The sequence below is a fragment of the Spermophilus citellus genome, assembly GCF_964194105.1.
Source record: "Spermophilus citellus genome assembly, chromosome: 8".
Classification (NCBI taxonomy): domain Eukaryota; kingdom Metazoa; phylum Chordata; class Mammalia; order Rodentia; family Sciuridae; genus Spermophilus; species Spermophilus citellus.
Genome location: NC_138189.1, coordinates 136,841,657 through 136,860,179, shown reverse-complemented (window position 1 = coordinate 136,860,179; position 18,523 = coordinate 136,841,657). Strand labels below are relative to the sequence as shown.

General features: G+C 36.7%; 1 protein-coding gene across 5 annotated transcripts in view; it reads right to left on the bottom strand.

Moving 5' to 3' along the window:
• Positions 1–18,523, bottom strand: part of INPP4B (inositol polyphosphate-4-phosphatase type II B) — a 777,385-nt gene that overhangs the window by 344,277 nt on the left and 414,585 nt on the right. For all 5 annotated transcript variants that reach the window (XM_081304010.1, XM_081304015.1, XM_081304012.1 and 2 more), the window contains exons 5-6: positions 18,200–18,400; positions 16,313–16,357 (exon numbers count right to left, since the gene is read on the bottom strand). In XM_081304010.1, the coding sequence (XP_081160136.1) occupies positions 16,313–16,357; positions 18,200–18,290 (136 nt within the window). In that variant the 5' untranslated portion in view covers positions 18,291–18,400. The remainder of the gene's footprint in view (positions 1–16,312; positions 16,358–18,199; positions 18,401–18,523) is intronic.

The following is an 18,523-nucleotide window of genomic DNA, read 5'->3' as shown; positions in this document are numbered from 1 at the left end:
TTGAAACCCTTTATTCGGTTGTATGTTAATTTGAAAAGACAAGCATATTAATGCATCTCACCTGTAAAAGCAGGTGAGTAATCTTAATGCTTTTTAACTTTACTTCTGACTGGGCACTTCCAGATGAGAAGTCTGAAGCAAAAGCTTTATTTCCCGTCTGCTGCGGGCAGATAACACAAAAGAACTGGGAATCACTGGGAGGCTGGTGTTCCTTTAGTTAAAGGATGTTGGCCTACGGGGTCTGGGTGGAGTGGGGTGGAGGGATGTTATCTCAAACACTGAGACATGCCAGGGTGATGGACTTGCTCCTTGCTCTGCAGGTTTCCTTCATCAGGAAGGAAGATGACAGATGCTAATGAAGCTTCCTAATCTTGCAGTTAAAAATCAACATTACAGGTAGAATCCTTTGTAGCCAGGTAGAAGCTACACTAGGAGGAGATTTTTGTCTCTGAAGGAAGAGCACTCCTTGTCCCCTTTACAGACTCTTTGTGGGAAAAAAATGAAGAGTAATCCCTACCTATTAAGGGCAAAAAAAGGCCAGAGTAAGGAGGGCAGGGAACTTTCTAGAATAGAAATGTACACCCTGCATCCCCAGAGCTTTAGAGAAATAACCATTTGGCTTCTGGCCTCCCTCAATAACCATTCTTATCTTGCCACCTCTGCTAGGAAAATCAGCCACTTCCCTGAAAATGCAGGAAGGACTTTCCACAGCCCACAGTAGTTTTTTTTTGTTGTTGTTTTTTAATTCACCTCTCAAATTCTTAATGTTCGGTCAAGTTTCCTAAAACTGTCACATATATATTCTTTCTCCTTGTACTTCAGAACATTAGATTCTACTAATCAACTGATAAGCCAATTTAGGTTATGTTTCCAGCCCAATAAATTACTGGACTCCATTATATGGTTTCACAGTTACCATTCTATACCAGTGATTACATTTAGATTAAATCAATTTACATCATACATTAAAAGATATATGGAACACTTAAGAGTCTAATAGCCCCTTCTCCCTAATTACTTTGCTGGTATAAAATGCTTTCCTGTTTTCAGTTTCCACTGACTTTCTGTTTTTTATTCTTCCGTCCCCTGAGGAATTTTAAGACAGCAATTTTCTGAAGCCTAGGATCTCTACAGTTCAGATCCCCTGAGTAGACTGAGAAGACGGTACTGCCTAGTTCCCAGTGAACTGCATTCCAGGATAATTCAACTGTGCCCGGTAAAATGGTATAAAATTTCTCCCGCCTTTACGTTAACACACAATGGGAATTACACAAGTAGGGGGGACACTTTGGTCACTTTTGATTATTTGCTTCAGGTTACTTCCCAGAAGAATGTGGCTCTAAATCATGCTGGGCTGATTTGTGGTCATTAATTCTTTTTCCATGTTCATTCTGTATTCTCTATGATTTTTAAAAGTATTTAATGCATTGAGTGTAGCTTCTCTGCTTACCCTCTCTGTTCCTTTTAGCGTATTTTCAACTGGGCAAGGCTGCTTTCTGTAATTTTTCTTTTTTGGTATTAATCCTTTGTGTTCTTTTGTCCTCTATCTCAAATTTCCTAATACGTTGCTCTCATTACTCTGAAAAACAGATCATGGAAGACACTGCTCCTATATTCATAAGACCCAGCACCCTAGGGGGTCAGGAACTCATTGCTCTTAACAAACCGCAGCTTCTCCTGAGTTAGCTAGTCAATTCAAGTCTTAATAGAAGCATAACAAAAATGTGTTATCTTAACTGTTGTTGTTTAATTGCCACATACTAAAGAGCATTCGAAACATGCATAGCTGCCAATATAAGTAATATTTGTTGAAAAATTAAACATCCAAATTAATATTAAAAAGATAAAAATTTAAAATTTTTATTTTCTATTTTTTTGTTGTTTATTTTGGCACTAAGATAAAAAAAAATAATGTCCCTAATCCAAAACCAGGGCCTTTTATTCAAATAAAGACAATACTCCTATAATTTTTAACAACATTATTAATTCTAGGTTTCTAGAAGATCAGGGGAAAACACAGAAATTTAATGTTTAAGGTTAAAAACAAAAATCAATCCTAGGAATCAAAACACACATGTGTGTGCACACAAGCGCAAGCACACACACACACACACACACAAATGAATGAATGAATGAATGAAAAATGAATAAACAAAGCTATTCTAATGCAAGAATCCCTTAGGTATATTAAAATAATGCTAGACACTTTTGCTTCTACCTTACAACTAAAAATTCTGATATCATATATAATTTAGGGTTATTCTCATTTAAAATAATACGTGAAATGTACAAAGAAAGCAGGGCTGGGGGCAGGAGGCATGCTTTACTGAGCCCTTACTATGTGTTGGCAGAACTTGCTCAGACCTTTGGCTTCTGTGGCTCATATCCATCCAGGTCAATGATGTACCCTTTGCTGCCTCATCAGCTCTATGTGCATGTTTTTATTTTTTAGTCAATCTTCACAGATGACAGCATTTAGCACATGGATAAAGACTATCTTCATTTTACCAATAACTCAGTAATTTGGAGTCTGAGTTCCTATTTTTCCAATAATATCAATCTGCCCAGTAGAATCCTCTGCCTTTAAAATAGTGATTTGGCTTTGTAAGGAGAATTTTAAGACTCTCAATACTCAGATAATAGAATTAAAATAAAACTTGAGAAGCTGAGGCTAATACCATAGAGGGGAAACAGAAGAAGATGGATGGAGCTCTTGAGGAAAGCGGGCAATAATTTACAAGAGGGAACTTAAGAGATTTTGTTACAGAAATATTGCTTTGAAATTGTTGCTACACTGAGATTTGAGCACCACGGCTCCTAAATTTTCTGACAACTGATTCACTGATAAATTAAACTTCTTTCCTTGATATGAAAAGCTAGATTGCTTGGAAACAGAATCTGAAAGAAAACTGTTACTTTTTCCCATGACAGAAGAGTATAAAAATATATCACCATATTTTACGTGTGTCTTTATGTGTGTTAAATAGAAACATGCCAGTCTTTATATTTTTTTTTATTAAAAATGGGAAGTCTGAGAAGATGAAATTCACTCCTTTATTAAGAACACTATTGATGTTCAAATAAACTTCACGCTCAGTACTAGTTCTCAATCTAAGTATCTAAGAATCTCAATCTAAGAATCTGGAGGGAAAGAAAAAACCTTGCGACCTCTGGCTGGAACAATGGTGCTCAGGGGAAACACTCTTGGATTGTGCTGGGGAGCAGTGAAGAACACCAGCTGTACAGCAGACAGCTGATTTGCATTTGAAAAGAACAAATTTTGTTCAAATCACTGTTGTCAGTACCAGAAGACTTCCATTCTTGAGCTTTTCCCCTGCTCCCTCAGCTTCTGTGTTTTCAATCCTGAGACAATCCTATTTTGTCTTGTTTTCATGAATATTACCCTAGGTGGCTACGATTCCATCCTCAAGCAATTGAATTAAAAACAACTCTGTGCCCATGTCTCTTCCAATTTTGAGATCCCACGCTACACGCCGTAAACTCCAAACTGGCCTGACATCGCCTAACGTTGCACACAGACTTGGCTCCTTTTAGAGTGCAGGCTCCAAATTCATGCTTCACGCTGGAAACGGCAAATGCTTGCAGTTTTCTGCTGTTCTTTTCAGCAAGAACATATGTGCTGCTTCAGAAAGGAGGAAAATGTTATTCCAAGAAGGAAAGCAGGTCCCACTGAATACTAAAAGAAAAAAAAATGTGAGTCCGTAATGGAAATCTGTAGTGTAACTACCAGGATTGAAGAAGTAAAAAAGAAACACAGGGAATGCTCTTGCTTAAGCCCTTTACTCTCCCTTCTCCAGGGGCCAAGATGGCAACTCTGATATGAAAGCCAAAAGGATCTCCATTTGGGATAAACACACAGCTCAGTATTGGACCCAGCAGAGCAAGTAGTTAAGGGAAAGGATTCTTCCCTGATCTACCTGCAGACCAAAAGTTGAGAGGATCATAGTGTGGCTGGTGGAAAGAAAGGTACAGGAAGGGTGGCAGGTACAGTCAGGGTCCTCAGTCAGCAAAGATGTGCTCAAGTTGGTGGATTTCAAGTGAGAAAATGTGATGACATTTTGGAGGCATTTGTGAATCTGATGAAGAATAAAGGCAGCAGGGACCTCTGAGGTTGCATTGAAGGGTCTGTGGTCTCCTGAGGGAATCTGAGGTACCCTTGTTTAGGCAGGTTGCAGCAAGTAATTTGGGGAGCAGTTTTCTCAATTTGGGTGTCTTCCCACATTATACACCAACTCATGGGTCTAGGCTTCAATAAATCCTGAACAAGGCAGTTTTGAGACATGTTTTCTTAAACTAAATGTTTTAAAAGGACTGCATTGTATATATTGTATTTAGGGCTTGATTATATGGGGCAGTGCTCAAAGATGAAATAATTGATTCAGTGGTTTTTTCCCCCCATATAAATGCATTGGACTTAGTATGCATGAAATTAAAAGTTTTTATGAAATTGATATCATTCTAATGTCAAATATTTTACAGGTAAAATTAAAATACAAAAGCAAAGATATGCAAAGAAAGAGACACATTCAGGAAATCAGGGGGAGAGGGAGAAATGGGAAAAATAGATGGTTCTCAGAGAATAATTGACATCTTGTTTTATTGTCTCCATATCAATCATTCATTGGGGAAGGACAAGCTTTGAAGAGCTTGATTAACTTCCTATTTCAATTGAGTCTTCAATCACATATATATATATATATATAGATAGACAAAAGATAATCTCAGTACTTGGATTGAACAAGGGGTCTCTGAGGGTAGCCAGTCCCCTGTCATGAGATGTTGACTGATAAGAAACAAAACAAACCATACAGATAAGGTAAAGCTAGTGATCCATAAATAAGAAACAAAAGAGGAGCAAGAGCCTGGGAGAAAGCCAACTGGGGCTACACTGAGGGTAGAAATTATTTGGAGTAAAATTCACTACTACTTCAATAGTTCAAAAACCAGCAAAGATCAGACAATTTAAAAGTGTTCCAAGAGAACTAGAGTTTGAAGGAAACAAAGCACATTTCTCAAAGATTTGAGATTCCCCAAGGAGAGCAGCTCAAAGGTAGAGCTTGGCAGAGCAGCTAAATGAATGCAGAATCCTTCAGAGCCCAGATATGCAGAAGCTGCAGAACAGAGAAGTCCTGAACACCACCCAAGAATTCAACTCAACACCCCCAAATCAAATAACCCAATTGATAAATAGGCAAAGGAACTGAACAGGCATTTCACAGAAAAAGAAATTGAATGGTCAATAAATACATGAAAAAATATTCAACATTTCTAGCAATTAGAGAATTACAAATTAAAACTACATTGAGATTCCATGTCACTCCAGTCAGAATATCAATTATCAAGAATACAAGTAACAATAAATGTCAGTGAGGATGTCGGGGGAAAAGGTATGTTCATACATTACTGATGGGACTGCAAATCAGTACAACCACTCTACAAAGCAGTATGGAGATTCCTCAGAAAATCTGGAAGGGAACTACTACTTGAGCCAGTTATCCCACTCCGTAGTATATACCCAAAGGACTTAAAGTCAGCATACTACAATGATGCAGTCATATCAATGTTTATAGTAGCACAATTCACAATAGCTAAGCTATGGAACTAATCTAGGTGCCCCTTCAACAGATGACTGGATTAAGACAATGTGGTACATATACACAATGGAAAATTGCTCAGCCATATAGAAGAATGAAATTATGGCATTTTCAGGTAAATGGATGGAACTGAAGACTACCATGCTAAGTGAAATAAGCCAATCCCCCAAAGCCAAAGGTCAAATGCTCTCTCTGATATGTGGATGCTGACCCTCAATAAGGTGGGGCTGGAAGGAAGAGTAGATGCTCATTGGATTACACAAAGGGAAAGGAGTGGGGATGGGAATAAGGAAGATATTAGAATGAATCAGACATAACTTTCCTAGCCTTGTATTTGAATATAGGGAAAGGGTTGATGATTCTGCATCGTGTACAACCACAAGAACAGCATCCTAATTAGAATAAACTATACTTGATGTGTGTATAATATGTCAAAATATTCCACTGTTTATGTATACCTAAAAAGAAGAAATAAATTTTAAAAATACACACACAAAAAGGACAATTTTGGGGGCTTTTCCAGGACTCCTGGTAGACCACATAAGATTAGGAGGCACCTTCTGTTTAAGGGTCCTCTTGATGATTTTTGCTCCCTTTGTGTTATAAATAGCCAAAATTCCGAGGTCACAAATCCCAGCCCTAGCTCTGTGACTTCTGATTTCCTCTGAAGTCTCAGAATCCTCATCTGAAAACAGAGATGACAATTATACTTACTCTTACCAAATGCCTATGAAGATCCAATTAAATCAAATACATGGGGAAAAAGATTTCAGAAATTCTTAATAATATATTAATAATGTATTTCTTACTTGGAAATATTTAGCTCAAACACTCTGTGGAAGAGAAACTATCTGGAACTTACAGATAAGGAATCAGAGTGTCAGAGAGGATAAAAGAATAGCACAACCACGAATGAAAGAAAGAACATTCAAGCCATCACGGCTACACCAAGCACCATTCTTAGTGCTTTAGGTGAATTGTCTCATTTAATCTGTGAAACAGCACAGTAAAGGAGAATTCTTCAGGAATGCACAGGTAGCCAGTGGCAGAATGGGCACAGAAGGCTCTCAGGCCAGCACCCGGCTTATGACCTCAAACCCTGCTTCTCTGCCAGCTCAGGTCTTCTGATTGGTCCATTGCTATTATTCTAGTTGTCTATTATTCTTGTTTCTATTTGTATATACACCTCAGCAAGAGGATTCAATACTTCTGGAGACTGCCATAATATAGGGATTCCAAAATTCTTACTTTGTGAAGAATTTTATGTATCAAATTCGACAGTTAATTCTGTATTTCACTGCCAGACCTTGTGTGAAGAACTAACGTGCTCCCTTCAGCCCGGGAACACAGTCTCCTTGTCAGTTCCTTCTAGAAGAATGCCAAGGCCAATAAGACTTTATCCCTCCTAAATAGAATTTGTGAATAAAGAAATATCAATAATTGAATAACTGAATTCATTAGGGATTTAATTTTTTTTACAAATAATGTGTCAGCAATAATTACAAAATATATCAATTGATTTTTACCAAGAAGTGTGTGAAAGTGAAGCAATGGAATTTATGCATGCATTCAGTCCATGGGTATTTACTGAATGTCTAAAATGTGTCCTGTATGATTCTAGGCAGTTGAAAAAAATAAAAAATCAAGTTCTCCCAGTCTGCCAGAAGAAGATTAAATAAACTGTGTTGAGAATTCTAAGCAGGGTGATAAAATCAAGAGAGTTGGAAGATGATGGATCAGGAAAATAAGCTTCTCTGAGGATGTGTCATTTGAGCTATGACCTAGACCATGCCAAGGAGCTAAATGAGGAGAAGCAACAAATATTTGAGAAGTGGAAAGAAAACCAATGCAGTTAATGCTGAGTGAGTTAGATTTAGTAGAAGCAAGGTAAGAAGGGCCTCCCTCCTTAAGACCCAGGTCCAAGGCAGTAAAAGTTGTGTGTATTCCTGGAAGATTTTAATTAGGGGAGTAAAGCAATTCCATTTATATTTATGAACAACTAACTGCTCTTGGTATTCTGTCAGGAGGGCAAAAGAACCCAGACAGACCCTCAAGGATTCTCCAGGTTGGTCCAGACCAGAGCTCTGGGTAGCTTGGAACTGAAGGACAGTGATAGTGCTGGAGGGTGGTAGGTGGTCAAATTCAGAAGATGACCATCATATCTTCAACCCAGACCATACAGAACTTGATTGTAGATTTGATGCAAAGTTAGAGAACAAGAACAACTAAGATGGAATTGTAGTTTGGGTATTTTAATAACAGAGAAGGAGGTATATTTTGCAGACATGTGTATCATGGGGAATAAAACATTTGAGGGGATAGGCATGAGAGCTGAAAACTCAAGTTTTAACCATCTTAAAGTTTCAAATACCTCCTAGACAAGCAAGTGGAGTTATCTAGTGTCAGTAAAGTCCCATTAGCATTACTTTAAAGCCTTGGGCCTCAAAATTGCTTAGAGTCAGAGGGTGTTGATGTTTTCACAAGAGAAAACTGATATCCTGAGTTTGAATACATTTGACTCAGGAATACACCTTCATTGTTCAAAATGACTTCTGCCACCTTATCAGAGTCATCTGTTTGTCCTTGTGGAGATGTTGGAGGGGAAAAGGAAAGAAAGAATGCTGGAAAAGCCTTGGCTTCTCCCAACAGGCAAGCAGCTTAACTTCTCTGAGATTGAGTTTCCTCCTTTGGAAAATGGGAATACTATCCTCTTTGTCAGCTTAAAAAAATCAAAATTTCCAATAAGAAGCATGAGGGGAACACTGTTTAGTTCAATGGAAACGCAAAAAGACTTTTAAAAACTATTGCCTTGTGTCCTGCAAGGTCTCTTCTCTTCCCCATGGTCTGGTTCCCAGGTGGCCTAGGACACATGTGCAACCATTTGCTCCACAAGAAGGTGGACTGACATGTTTTAACCATATAGACAAGAGTATCAGGGGATCCTTCTCTGTCCACAGCCTCAGTGGCTTTCAATTTTACACAAAGCAAAAGCACCCAATGAATGCAGCCCCAGTTTCTCATGAGTTACCCATGAGTAGCAATAGATGCTGCAGAACAGTGGCCAGTGCTCTCAGCAATTAGACAACGGAAGGAAGAAGTCATTGGGTACATGCACAGAAAGATAAATAAACTAGATGTGGGGTGTTGACTATAAGTGAAAACCACAAATAAAAAAGGTAGAAAAGGAACATTGAGGAAGGGAAAAAAAACCCTCACAAATAACTTGTTTAACCCATGTGGAACAATCAATTAAGCCTGCAGAGTTCAACCTGGTCAAAGACATCCCTTAATTAAATGTCCTACAATATATAACTCAGAAAGAAATGCCATGTGAAGAATATATATCTTTTATGGCAATGCAGTGCAGTTAAGTGAAACAGTCACAGCAAGAGAAGTGGGAAGTTTGACTTCCTGCATATTTCTCATTTGTTGATTGATATCACGCGTCTCAATATCCGCAGAGTGCCAAACTGGAATTTAGACCAGGGTAAATGAAAAAAAGGCTACAATCCAGCTTCAGAACCCATTAAATGCTGGATCTCCAGAAACCACTAGCACATGACAGACCTGTTAAAATGCTCTAATTGGTTCATTTTCTCTTCTTCCAATTAAGTCTCTAATTATTTCAGCAGTACAGGAACAATTATGCAGGTCTTAGATAACCTTTTATTGCTCTTCCTTTCTCATTCTTGCACTTTTAATAATAACTGCAAAGAACATGGCCTTTGGAGTTAAAATCAAGATCCCCCCACACCCTAGGCATATGCCATTGTGCAAAGAGCTGAAGTTAACTGTGAAACATGAATAGCGAGAAGCACCTATGGGCACACTGTAGGATCATGGTGCAAGTGTAAAGCCTAAGAATTCCTGGCACTCAGGTGTTCCGTAAATGATAGCAATCATTATGCACAAAAATGCAGAGCCAAGACTCCTAACTCAAGGCAGTACTGACTGAGTGTGATAAGGTGATTCACCTAAGCTAATTTTCATAATAATAGCAATCAATCATTTAGCATATGTCATATAGGTACTTCCTGTATATTAACTTATTTAATCCTTATGAAAAGCTTCTAAGGTAGATGACAATACTCTTCCCATGTTAGAGAGATCCTGAGACAAAGGGTGATTTTTTCTAAGGCCAAATGTCTAGATAGTAGCATCTGAATCCTAGCAAGTTACCTGTATACTCACGATGTTCACTAGGAGAGCTAAATAGCCTTCAGACTCTACTTAAATAGCCTTCAGACTCTACTTCAGCCTAAAATGCAAATCCCTTTCTACCCATTGTCCTTATTCTGTTGTTGCTGCAGTTTTGTTTTTGATAAGTGGGAGTTCTGAAAAATATCTCTTCAACTACCTGCTGTTGTCAAAATTGAGACAATTCAAACACTCACTGCAAAGGCAGTTGCATGTGCAAATTCCTCATCTGCAGGCAATCGTCTAGGGCACAGCAGACTATAGTCCACACTGTCCCACTCAGAATGGCCTGAGTCTTCAAGACCCAAGGTCAGTAAGACCCACTTCTTCATGATTCCAAATATAATTAACTAGCATAAAACTGCTCATTTAAAATTTTAAAACAAGGTCCAAATATTCAGGCAACGATTATAAAATATTTCAAAAGGACTTCTAGAGCTTTATTTTAGAATGCATTATAAGCAATAAAAGAAAAATGCAAATGAGCATTAAATGCATAGCTTTGGAAATGAGCTCTAGGGATTTTATATTTCATGTAGTTTCTACTCCTTTTGCCTGAATTTTCTCCTGAGCTCTTGTAAACCAACTGAGATCTTGTTCCTCCTTCAAGACCTGGTCCAAATGCCATTTCCTCAGAGATGCTATCTCTAATGCCATAGTAATTTTTAATCATTACTTGCTCAGTAATTCCATAGTTATTGGTTTAAGTCTTTGTTTCTCTCCTATGCCAATCTGCATGGCATTATTATAATTTCCTGGAAATTCCTAGGAAGCAGGAATCAAAGGAGGTGGGTATGTCAGTCTGTTGGTTAAATGCAGGAGTTCAGAATCAAACAAAGCCCAGCTCAGATCCTGACCCTGTCGATCCTCTTCCATAAGATCTGTGAGAAGTTAACTCTTGGGAGTCTAAGATTTTTCATCTCTCAGATGGAGATAGTATATGAGAACATGTTTGAAAGTTAAGACTCCTGGGTTCAACTCTTGGGCTCATTAGCTATTCATGTCTAATTTTTCTTACCTCTAAAACAAGGATGTTAATAAAGCAAGAACTCAAAATGAAATTGTGGGAATTAAAGTAATTAATCTACATAAATTATTTATAACACCATATGGCAGACAAGCAAGCATATAATAAATGTTAGCTATTTTTAATATTATTATCCAGTAGAATTGTGATAGGGCCTATTCATGACACCCTGCTAGTAAAGAACCAAGCTCATGGTGAATGTGAACAATGGCAGCTGATCCTGTGATCTCTTGGGAACCTCACACACTCCCTGTCTTTAGAAGAGTCCCAGAAAACAATTTTCTGTGGAATGCTATATTTTACATGGTACATAGTACAATGTAAGAATCGAAAAAAAAAATGATGATCTGTTTGTAATAAGGCACCACAATAAGGCAAGTGCAAAGCTTTGTCTAGTGCCGTTGCTTCTCTTGCTCTGAAGGTCATCTTGCATTGAATATAGTGAAATAATATTTTTATCACTAGATGAAACACAAAAATATATTTCTGTGCTTAGTATCCCTTTCAGCTGAGTCAGTGTACCATGATAAAGGTGAAAAATACTAAGGAAGATGGACTAGAATCTTCCTTTCCCCTACTGGAGTTTTTAAAAAGTCAGTGTTTTATAGTCATTTATAGAACACAAATCAGCAAGAGAGAAGAAGTGTGAATACTGAAAAAAATTAGTAAGTTGGGCCTCCTAAGATATATTTTTTAAGAGAAATGTAAAATAATACCTGATTTATAGCCATTTGTAAAGTATAAATGCACCTGACATGCAGGCTAATGAAGCCCTAGGAAGTGGCAAAAGATGGGTCTTTTAAAGAGGTGAGACAGTTCTTCTCATGCAGCTTGTAATTTTGGACACAATTCTATGTATTTGCACATACTGAGCACTAAAAACTGATCACATGAATTCATGATCTTTTCCCCCTCACTGAACTTTAGAAATATAGTGACTTTTTTTTTTAAGCTGGGTACAGTGGTGCACACCTGTAATCCCAGCAATTTGGGAGGCTAAGGCAAGAGGATCACAAGTTCAAGGCCAACCATGGCAATTTAGTGAGACCCTGTCTCAAAATAAAAAATAAAAAGAGTTGGGGATGTAATACGGTGGTAGAGCATCCCTGGGTTCAATTCCCAGTACTTCCAAGAAATAAAAAGAAGTTAAATAAGAAATACAGTGGCCCTTCTATCCAAAATAGATACATGCCATTTAATATATAAAACAAGGGACAACTAAGTATATAGAATCAGCACTTTTCTGCCAAAGCCTTAACAATCAAAGGACATAATCTCTCCGGATTCACTGTCACTGTGGTGTTTGCTATAACCTACCTAAGGACATCCTGTCATCATACCAGGACATGATATTGTGATGAAACTTGGTCATCAGCAATGAACTCCAGGATGCTACACACAATTTGCCTGGCACTGCGTACTATGGGTTGCACACTAGAATTTTCTGTTTTAATTGTTCACTCTCACGGAGAAAACAGAGACTTCTACAAGAATTGCACTTCATCTATATAATCATGATACATGTGATACCAAAATTAATTCTCTATAAGACACATGGAACCACTAATGTTTTTTCATGTATACTACTATTCCCAGAGGAAGAGGAAGTAGATAAATCAAGAAATCTATTTAAGGAGAGCACTCTGCGTTTTCTCCTCTAGGAAGACAAGATGGTTGTCCTGCTGCTATAGATTGGATCTTCAATGACCTCAAGAACCTATGTGTTAAAGACTCAGTTCCTGGGCTGTGATGCTACTGACCGGTGGGGGAACCTTTTAAGACATGGAGTCTTGTAGAAGGAATTTAGGCCATTGGTGGTGTGTCCTTGAATAGGATATTGGGACCCTGGTCTCTTTCCTATCTCTTTTTCCCTTTCGAGCTTCACCACAGGCTCCCACCATGATGTGATGAACTGTCACATCACAGGCCTGAAAGCAACAGGGCCAAGGGACCATGGACTGAAACATCTAAAACTTCAAGCCAAACCTTTCTCCTTATAATTTCATTTTCTCGGGCATTTTGTTACAACAATTAGAAACTGACTTGTACGCCTATTTATAGCTAGACATGATCAGAAGTATTTGCTGCCTGTCTTTTGGGTATGTTCTGAATTTGGACTCTTCATCTTGTTCTAAGAACAATGTGCTGAAATCATTTTATTTCTAAATACTCTATTCTTCTCACAATATAGTTTGAATAAATGAATGACTTATACTTGTTAGGGGTTTCCCTGAACTTTCATATTCCCATATACATCATAATCAACCCTAAAACTTGTGAACATGTATAAAATGCATATTTTATTTTACCTTGTTATGGGCCATTTGGCTTTGATTGGGTATCAGCCATGAAGAAATAAATTTAGAACATGACTTCACAGTGTCCAATCAAGAACACAGGATCACATCATATTCTCTCCTATATATTCAATAGGAATCACTATCAATTAACTTCAATCCAAAAGGTAACTGATATATTTATAAAATATGAAAATATTCTCTTAAGATTCCATTGACTGGAGATAATCAATGGAGGCATCGGACAACATTGTAAGTATAACCAAAGAAGATAAACTTAAAACAGTTCATAGAAATTTCTTTAATGTCTTTTAAAGATTAGTCTTCTCTACATATTTTCCACAATGGTTTCAAGGAAGAAATATACCCAGATTTTGAGAAATGATTCCTCTTTTTGAAAGCCAACTTTGTTGAAATAAATTTTGTTAAAGCCATCAACAAAATTCATGTTCTGTTTTAATTATTTTTTTTTCTTTGTGAAAATAAAAAGCATATCAATACATTCAAAGAAATAAATAGTATGGAGCAGAGCTGCAGTTGAATAAGGATAAATTAATATGAATACAGTCACTCATCAGAAATACGGTCAACATTGCACATGAGACATTTTCATTTCCAGCACATGTGTACCTAGTGCTATCAAGACATCTTTAGCCAACTAGCTTGCTCAATCTTCTACCTTAATTATCTGATTAAAGATGTAGTAGAGGAACCTCACTGAGATGCAATGGTTTTATGACCTCACATAGCCAAGAGATAAACGAGTCTTCATGAAAAATAACTTGGGCAAAGCAACGTGATACCTGGTGACATGATTAGTCAGCTGTTTCCTTAATTTAAGGAGCAAGGCCCATGAAATTCTCAATTTATTTGACTATTTCAGCAGAGAGTATCCAATGTAAAACTTTTAAATGGACAAACGGTGCTCTCATTGTATTTTTTTCTCGAGAACTTATTCTTGTTTACTTCTGATTAACTAAATATACACATCCTTAAACAATGATCGAAATATTTTAAGAAGCTATTTTTCTCTCACTATTCAATAAGAAATGTATACAAGTTAATTATATAATAGGTGAAGCTGAAGAATTTGTAGGATTAAAAAAAAACTCCAAGGAAAAATACTGACAGAAATCTAAATAAAACTTACAAGATTTACCTGTGCTATTCTTGAAAAAGTAGTTTTGTTTTTGTTTCTGTTTTTTTTAAAGTTCTTCAAGAAATGGTGTAGTTGAGGATCTAAAAGTGCTGAGAAGCATAACAGTCTAGAAAATGTGCCTTTCATAGTCAACAATACAATTGCATATAGACTAAATAACTTTTTTAGTAAATTTCTATTCACTCTTCAGGCATTTCTTGTCATTTGTAAAATTATCTATTCCTAAGACTTAGTGTATTTTTGAATAAATACAGGAAAAGGAAAAATGAAGTTTCTTAAAGAGGAAGAACATTATCACCAATCAATTCTGTGATCCAGAGCTATGATTCAAAACCAAAAAAGTAAGTGAGGACTGCGTTGTTACTGAATTTGACTAGGCTTTCACACAATCAGCACAATTAGGCCTTTGAACAGAAGACACTGTTTTGTTTTACTGGCAGTAGACAGGTGTCTGACCCAAGTACCCTGTCTCTGGAAGGTTGGGGGCCATGTCTCTTCAATACTTTCCATTCCAACTGGTTCTGCCCCCTTCTCGTTCCCCCTTTCTCCAGCACACAAACAAGAAGGCTTGCTTGTACTTTGAAATATACCAAATCAATCTAACAGATCTTAACTTTCAGAAGGTGTATCAGAAAGGTAAAAAAGAAGCTCCTTCTCTAACATATCAAAGGTGAGTACACACCAAGTAGGAAGAGGTCTACTCAGTGAGTCTTGGGGTACCTAGGCTTCCTTCTGCTGCTCAGCTTCATTTCTGAAAACAAAGTCTACGATCCCACATCATCTGAAACTCAAAAAAGTAAAAGCTTTATTAGTGTTCCCACAAAAGTTTCTAGAGTTTTTACATTTTCCCCCTGTTTCTCAATACCTGGCGGGGAGAGGGAATCTAGAATCCTTAGTCACAGCACCTTTTAGATAGATTTGTAACAAAAATAAAATGTTCAAAACACAAATTATACATAATTATTATTCTCAAAAATTTATGCTTCAAAGTGAAATATTTTGAGCAAAGGATATAAACTTGAAACATAATTAATACAAATATATGTTCCTAAACTAATTAGGATTTAAACCACTAAAGGTCAGTATAGTATATGTACATATTTAAATTTGCCCCAAAACTTAAGAAAATACCTGTATTAATATGTAAAGATTTGTGTACTAAAATGTATCTGGACTATGTGTTAGATATGTACCTGTCATAGTTTTTAAAGCCTAGTTTAAAATAAAACATAAATATATTGTTACCCTTTCAAAATATTTCAAAACCATCTAGGAAGAAAATAAAAGAACTCTCTAAATAGTTCATACAAACTCTATTTTTAACCCTCATTAAATACCTTTCTGCATCTAGGTTTGCAGTTATATGTGGTTCAAGTCCAAAGCAATTCCCTTTTCATACTAACAGGGTGGCCTCATCTCAGTACACATTTTCAATTTATTCTTGGACAAAGTTACAAATTTCAACAAGTGACAGAACTTGAAAATGGCTTAAAGAAATCCAAACTTGGATTTAAAGTTAAATTTTCAAGTGCCAAAGATCTGTCCTCAAAATCCATATTTAAGAATAAGTGAATCAATAAGTGAATATTTTTGAGTAAGGCAGAAAGGGAGCAAGAATTCTGTAAATGGCATAAAGAAACATAAAGGGAAACTTCATGGAGCCTTTCTCTAGCCCAAAGAATGAAAAATTTAGACAAGCAGATTTCAAGCAACAAAAAGCAGTCACTAAATTGGAATGAAGGTTGGCAAGGGATTTGTGGTCAGCGTACCTTTTAACAGGTAAAACTCTACCATCGCTGAACTCTGTACCCTTGGGCAGCAAAGTACCCTGTGCAGCATCCAGGAATTTTTATTTAAAAATTAGAGATATTTACCCCTACCTTATGGAATACATTTTTCATAGAACAAAGTTCATGAAAGTTTGCAAAATATGATATAAGTAATGTATATATAACTTGCAAACTACTATACAGATTTGTATTATACTTATTGGTATAAATAAAATGAAATTCCTTACCAAGGATGAATTCCAATTGTGGTTCATTTGGAATCTTCTGAATACCTATAAATAATAGGTATAAATTCAGATTTAAAAAGTCAACTCATTGTCAATAATATGACAGTATATATTACTGAATTTTGCTCTGACCAGAATATACAAATACATTATATGACAGAATGTATTCATGTGGCTAATGAGGCTCAATCATTGTAAGTTCTCAGAAGAAGACATATATATTATTTGTAGCCGAATTAGATGTGACTGGAGATGGCCGTTTCTTTTGGAAGCATGCAGACAGAAGTAAAACTTTTAAAAGGAACCACCTTACCAAAGTTATCCTTTAAATGGATTTTCCCCCCAAGCTGCTCTGGCTGCCTGCACATAGGAAATCATTAGCTAAAGGAAGTCTCCAACGAGGGTTATGGTGGGCATAATCACGATGCCAGTGGTTCTGCTAATTTATTGAGAGCTTAAACCAACATTCTGATGAACTTGCCCATTCCTTTTGTTAGCAATGTTTTTTAAAAAAAGTGACATGGTTAAATGACTTATGATGAAATAGGAGGGACGATGAGTCTGAAGAAGAAAGGCATGGAAATGCAGACATCTAAAAATGGTAGGAAAGTGGGATGGTCAGGGTGCAGTAGTGGTAATGTAGGAGGTGGATTCTAGACGGACACACAGGGCAGGGTCCTCCTGAGGCAGAGAAGGTGAGGACTGGCTGGATGAATGGGATGCCGTCCATTACAACTCATGAGTGGCTCAAGAAGCCCACGTAAAACATACTGAAAAGGCAACCACTTGGCAATAAATTTAAGAATATGATAAAAATAACTCTCCTTGTTTATTTTTGTTGGTGCACTCAGGAGACACTATTCAAATAAACTGTCACTAATATATTTCTAAAGCCGCATCTTTTCATAAAAATAATATTTTTATTCACAGAGTTAAACTTTTTTTTTTTTGCATGGTAACCACTTATTTTTTTTTCTCCTGCTGACATTTAACAATGCTGTGGTTAATAATTTTAGACTTTTCATGAGAGGTTAGAGGGACAATCATTAGGTAGGTCTTTGTGAAATTCGAATAGACTGCATTTTGTAAAAGGTTATGAATAATTAACTCCATTGGAGGCTTTGACAATCAAACTTCTTGAAAATGCATCCAACCAATACCATTTTCTAAAGATAATTTTATAATATAATTTAAAAGAGAAGGTTAGGAATATATTTGTCAGTGTTCAACAACTGGGCAACAAGAATATTCTGGAAAAAAAAAGATGTAATTCATACTAAATTATACAATGCAAACCCCAGAATTTTAAGCATGAGAGGAAACATACAATTCTTCCAATGATTTTAATTATTTGAATAGCACACACACACAAAAGAAACAATTCTAATGTTCAAATGAAAAATTTGGCCAAATCTCTGAGCTTGCTCTAGTGAGATGAATTAGTGCTCTCTGGTTGAGCAGCAACAGTCTACCCTCTTAACAGTGTAAAATAGTGTAACAATTTCAACTAAAATGCCTTTTGGTCTTAAAGAGAAAATATCTATGCTCCAAACATAAGAATGTACAAATACCAAATTCAAGATGTTCTTAAATAGTCTACTATATAAAAAATATCTTTCAAAAGTATTAACTAGTGCTAATAAATTACTGTGATTTATCATTTTATATTTAACCATTTCATGGACTATCATCTATCTCTCCCAGGATAAAAGACACGAAGCATACTGTACACTCACATACAACATAAATAGCACAAAAGAAAAAGTTGTGCAATCTCATGCCACTTGCTCGAACTCCCATTTCTGTGAGTGCACAGGTTGTGTTTAGTTGACCCAGCCTGCTTCTTCAGAGACTTACTCTGAAGGGGAAGGGCACAAAAATACTTACTTGTGAACTGAGTGCCCCTGGTTTCATTTGCCTGGGCTGTAGGAAGAAAATGCTGGCCTTCTTCCGATGCTCCTTCTTCTTTGATTTCCATGATAGTCCTTCACAAGTGTTTAATTTGCCAAGTGGTCTGTTCCAAATGACTAGCCAGTGATTTCTGGTAGATCTATCTTCACACTAAGGGTTTGATGTCTCACTGAAATTCTGAATGTAGGGAACATCAAGAGTGAAAAATCTCATTACTTTGGATTTCAACAGAAAGTTAAGAATTAAAGGTAAGCAGAGCACAACTACCTATAAATAAACTTCCTTCCTCCCCATCTCACC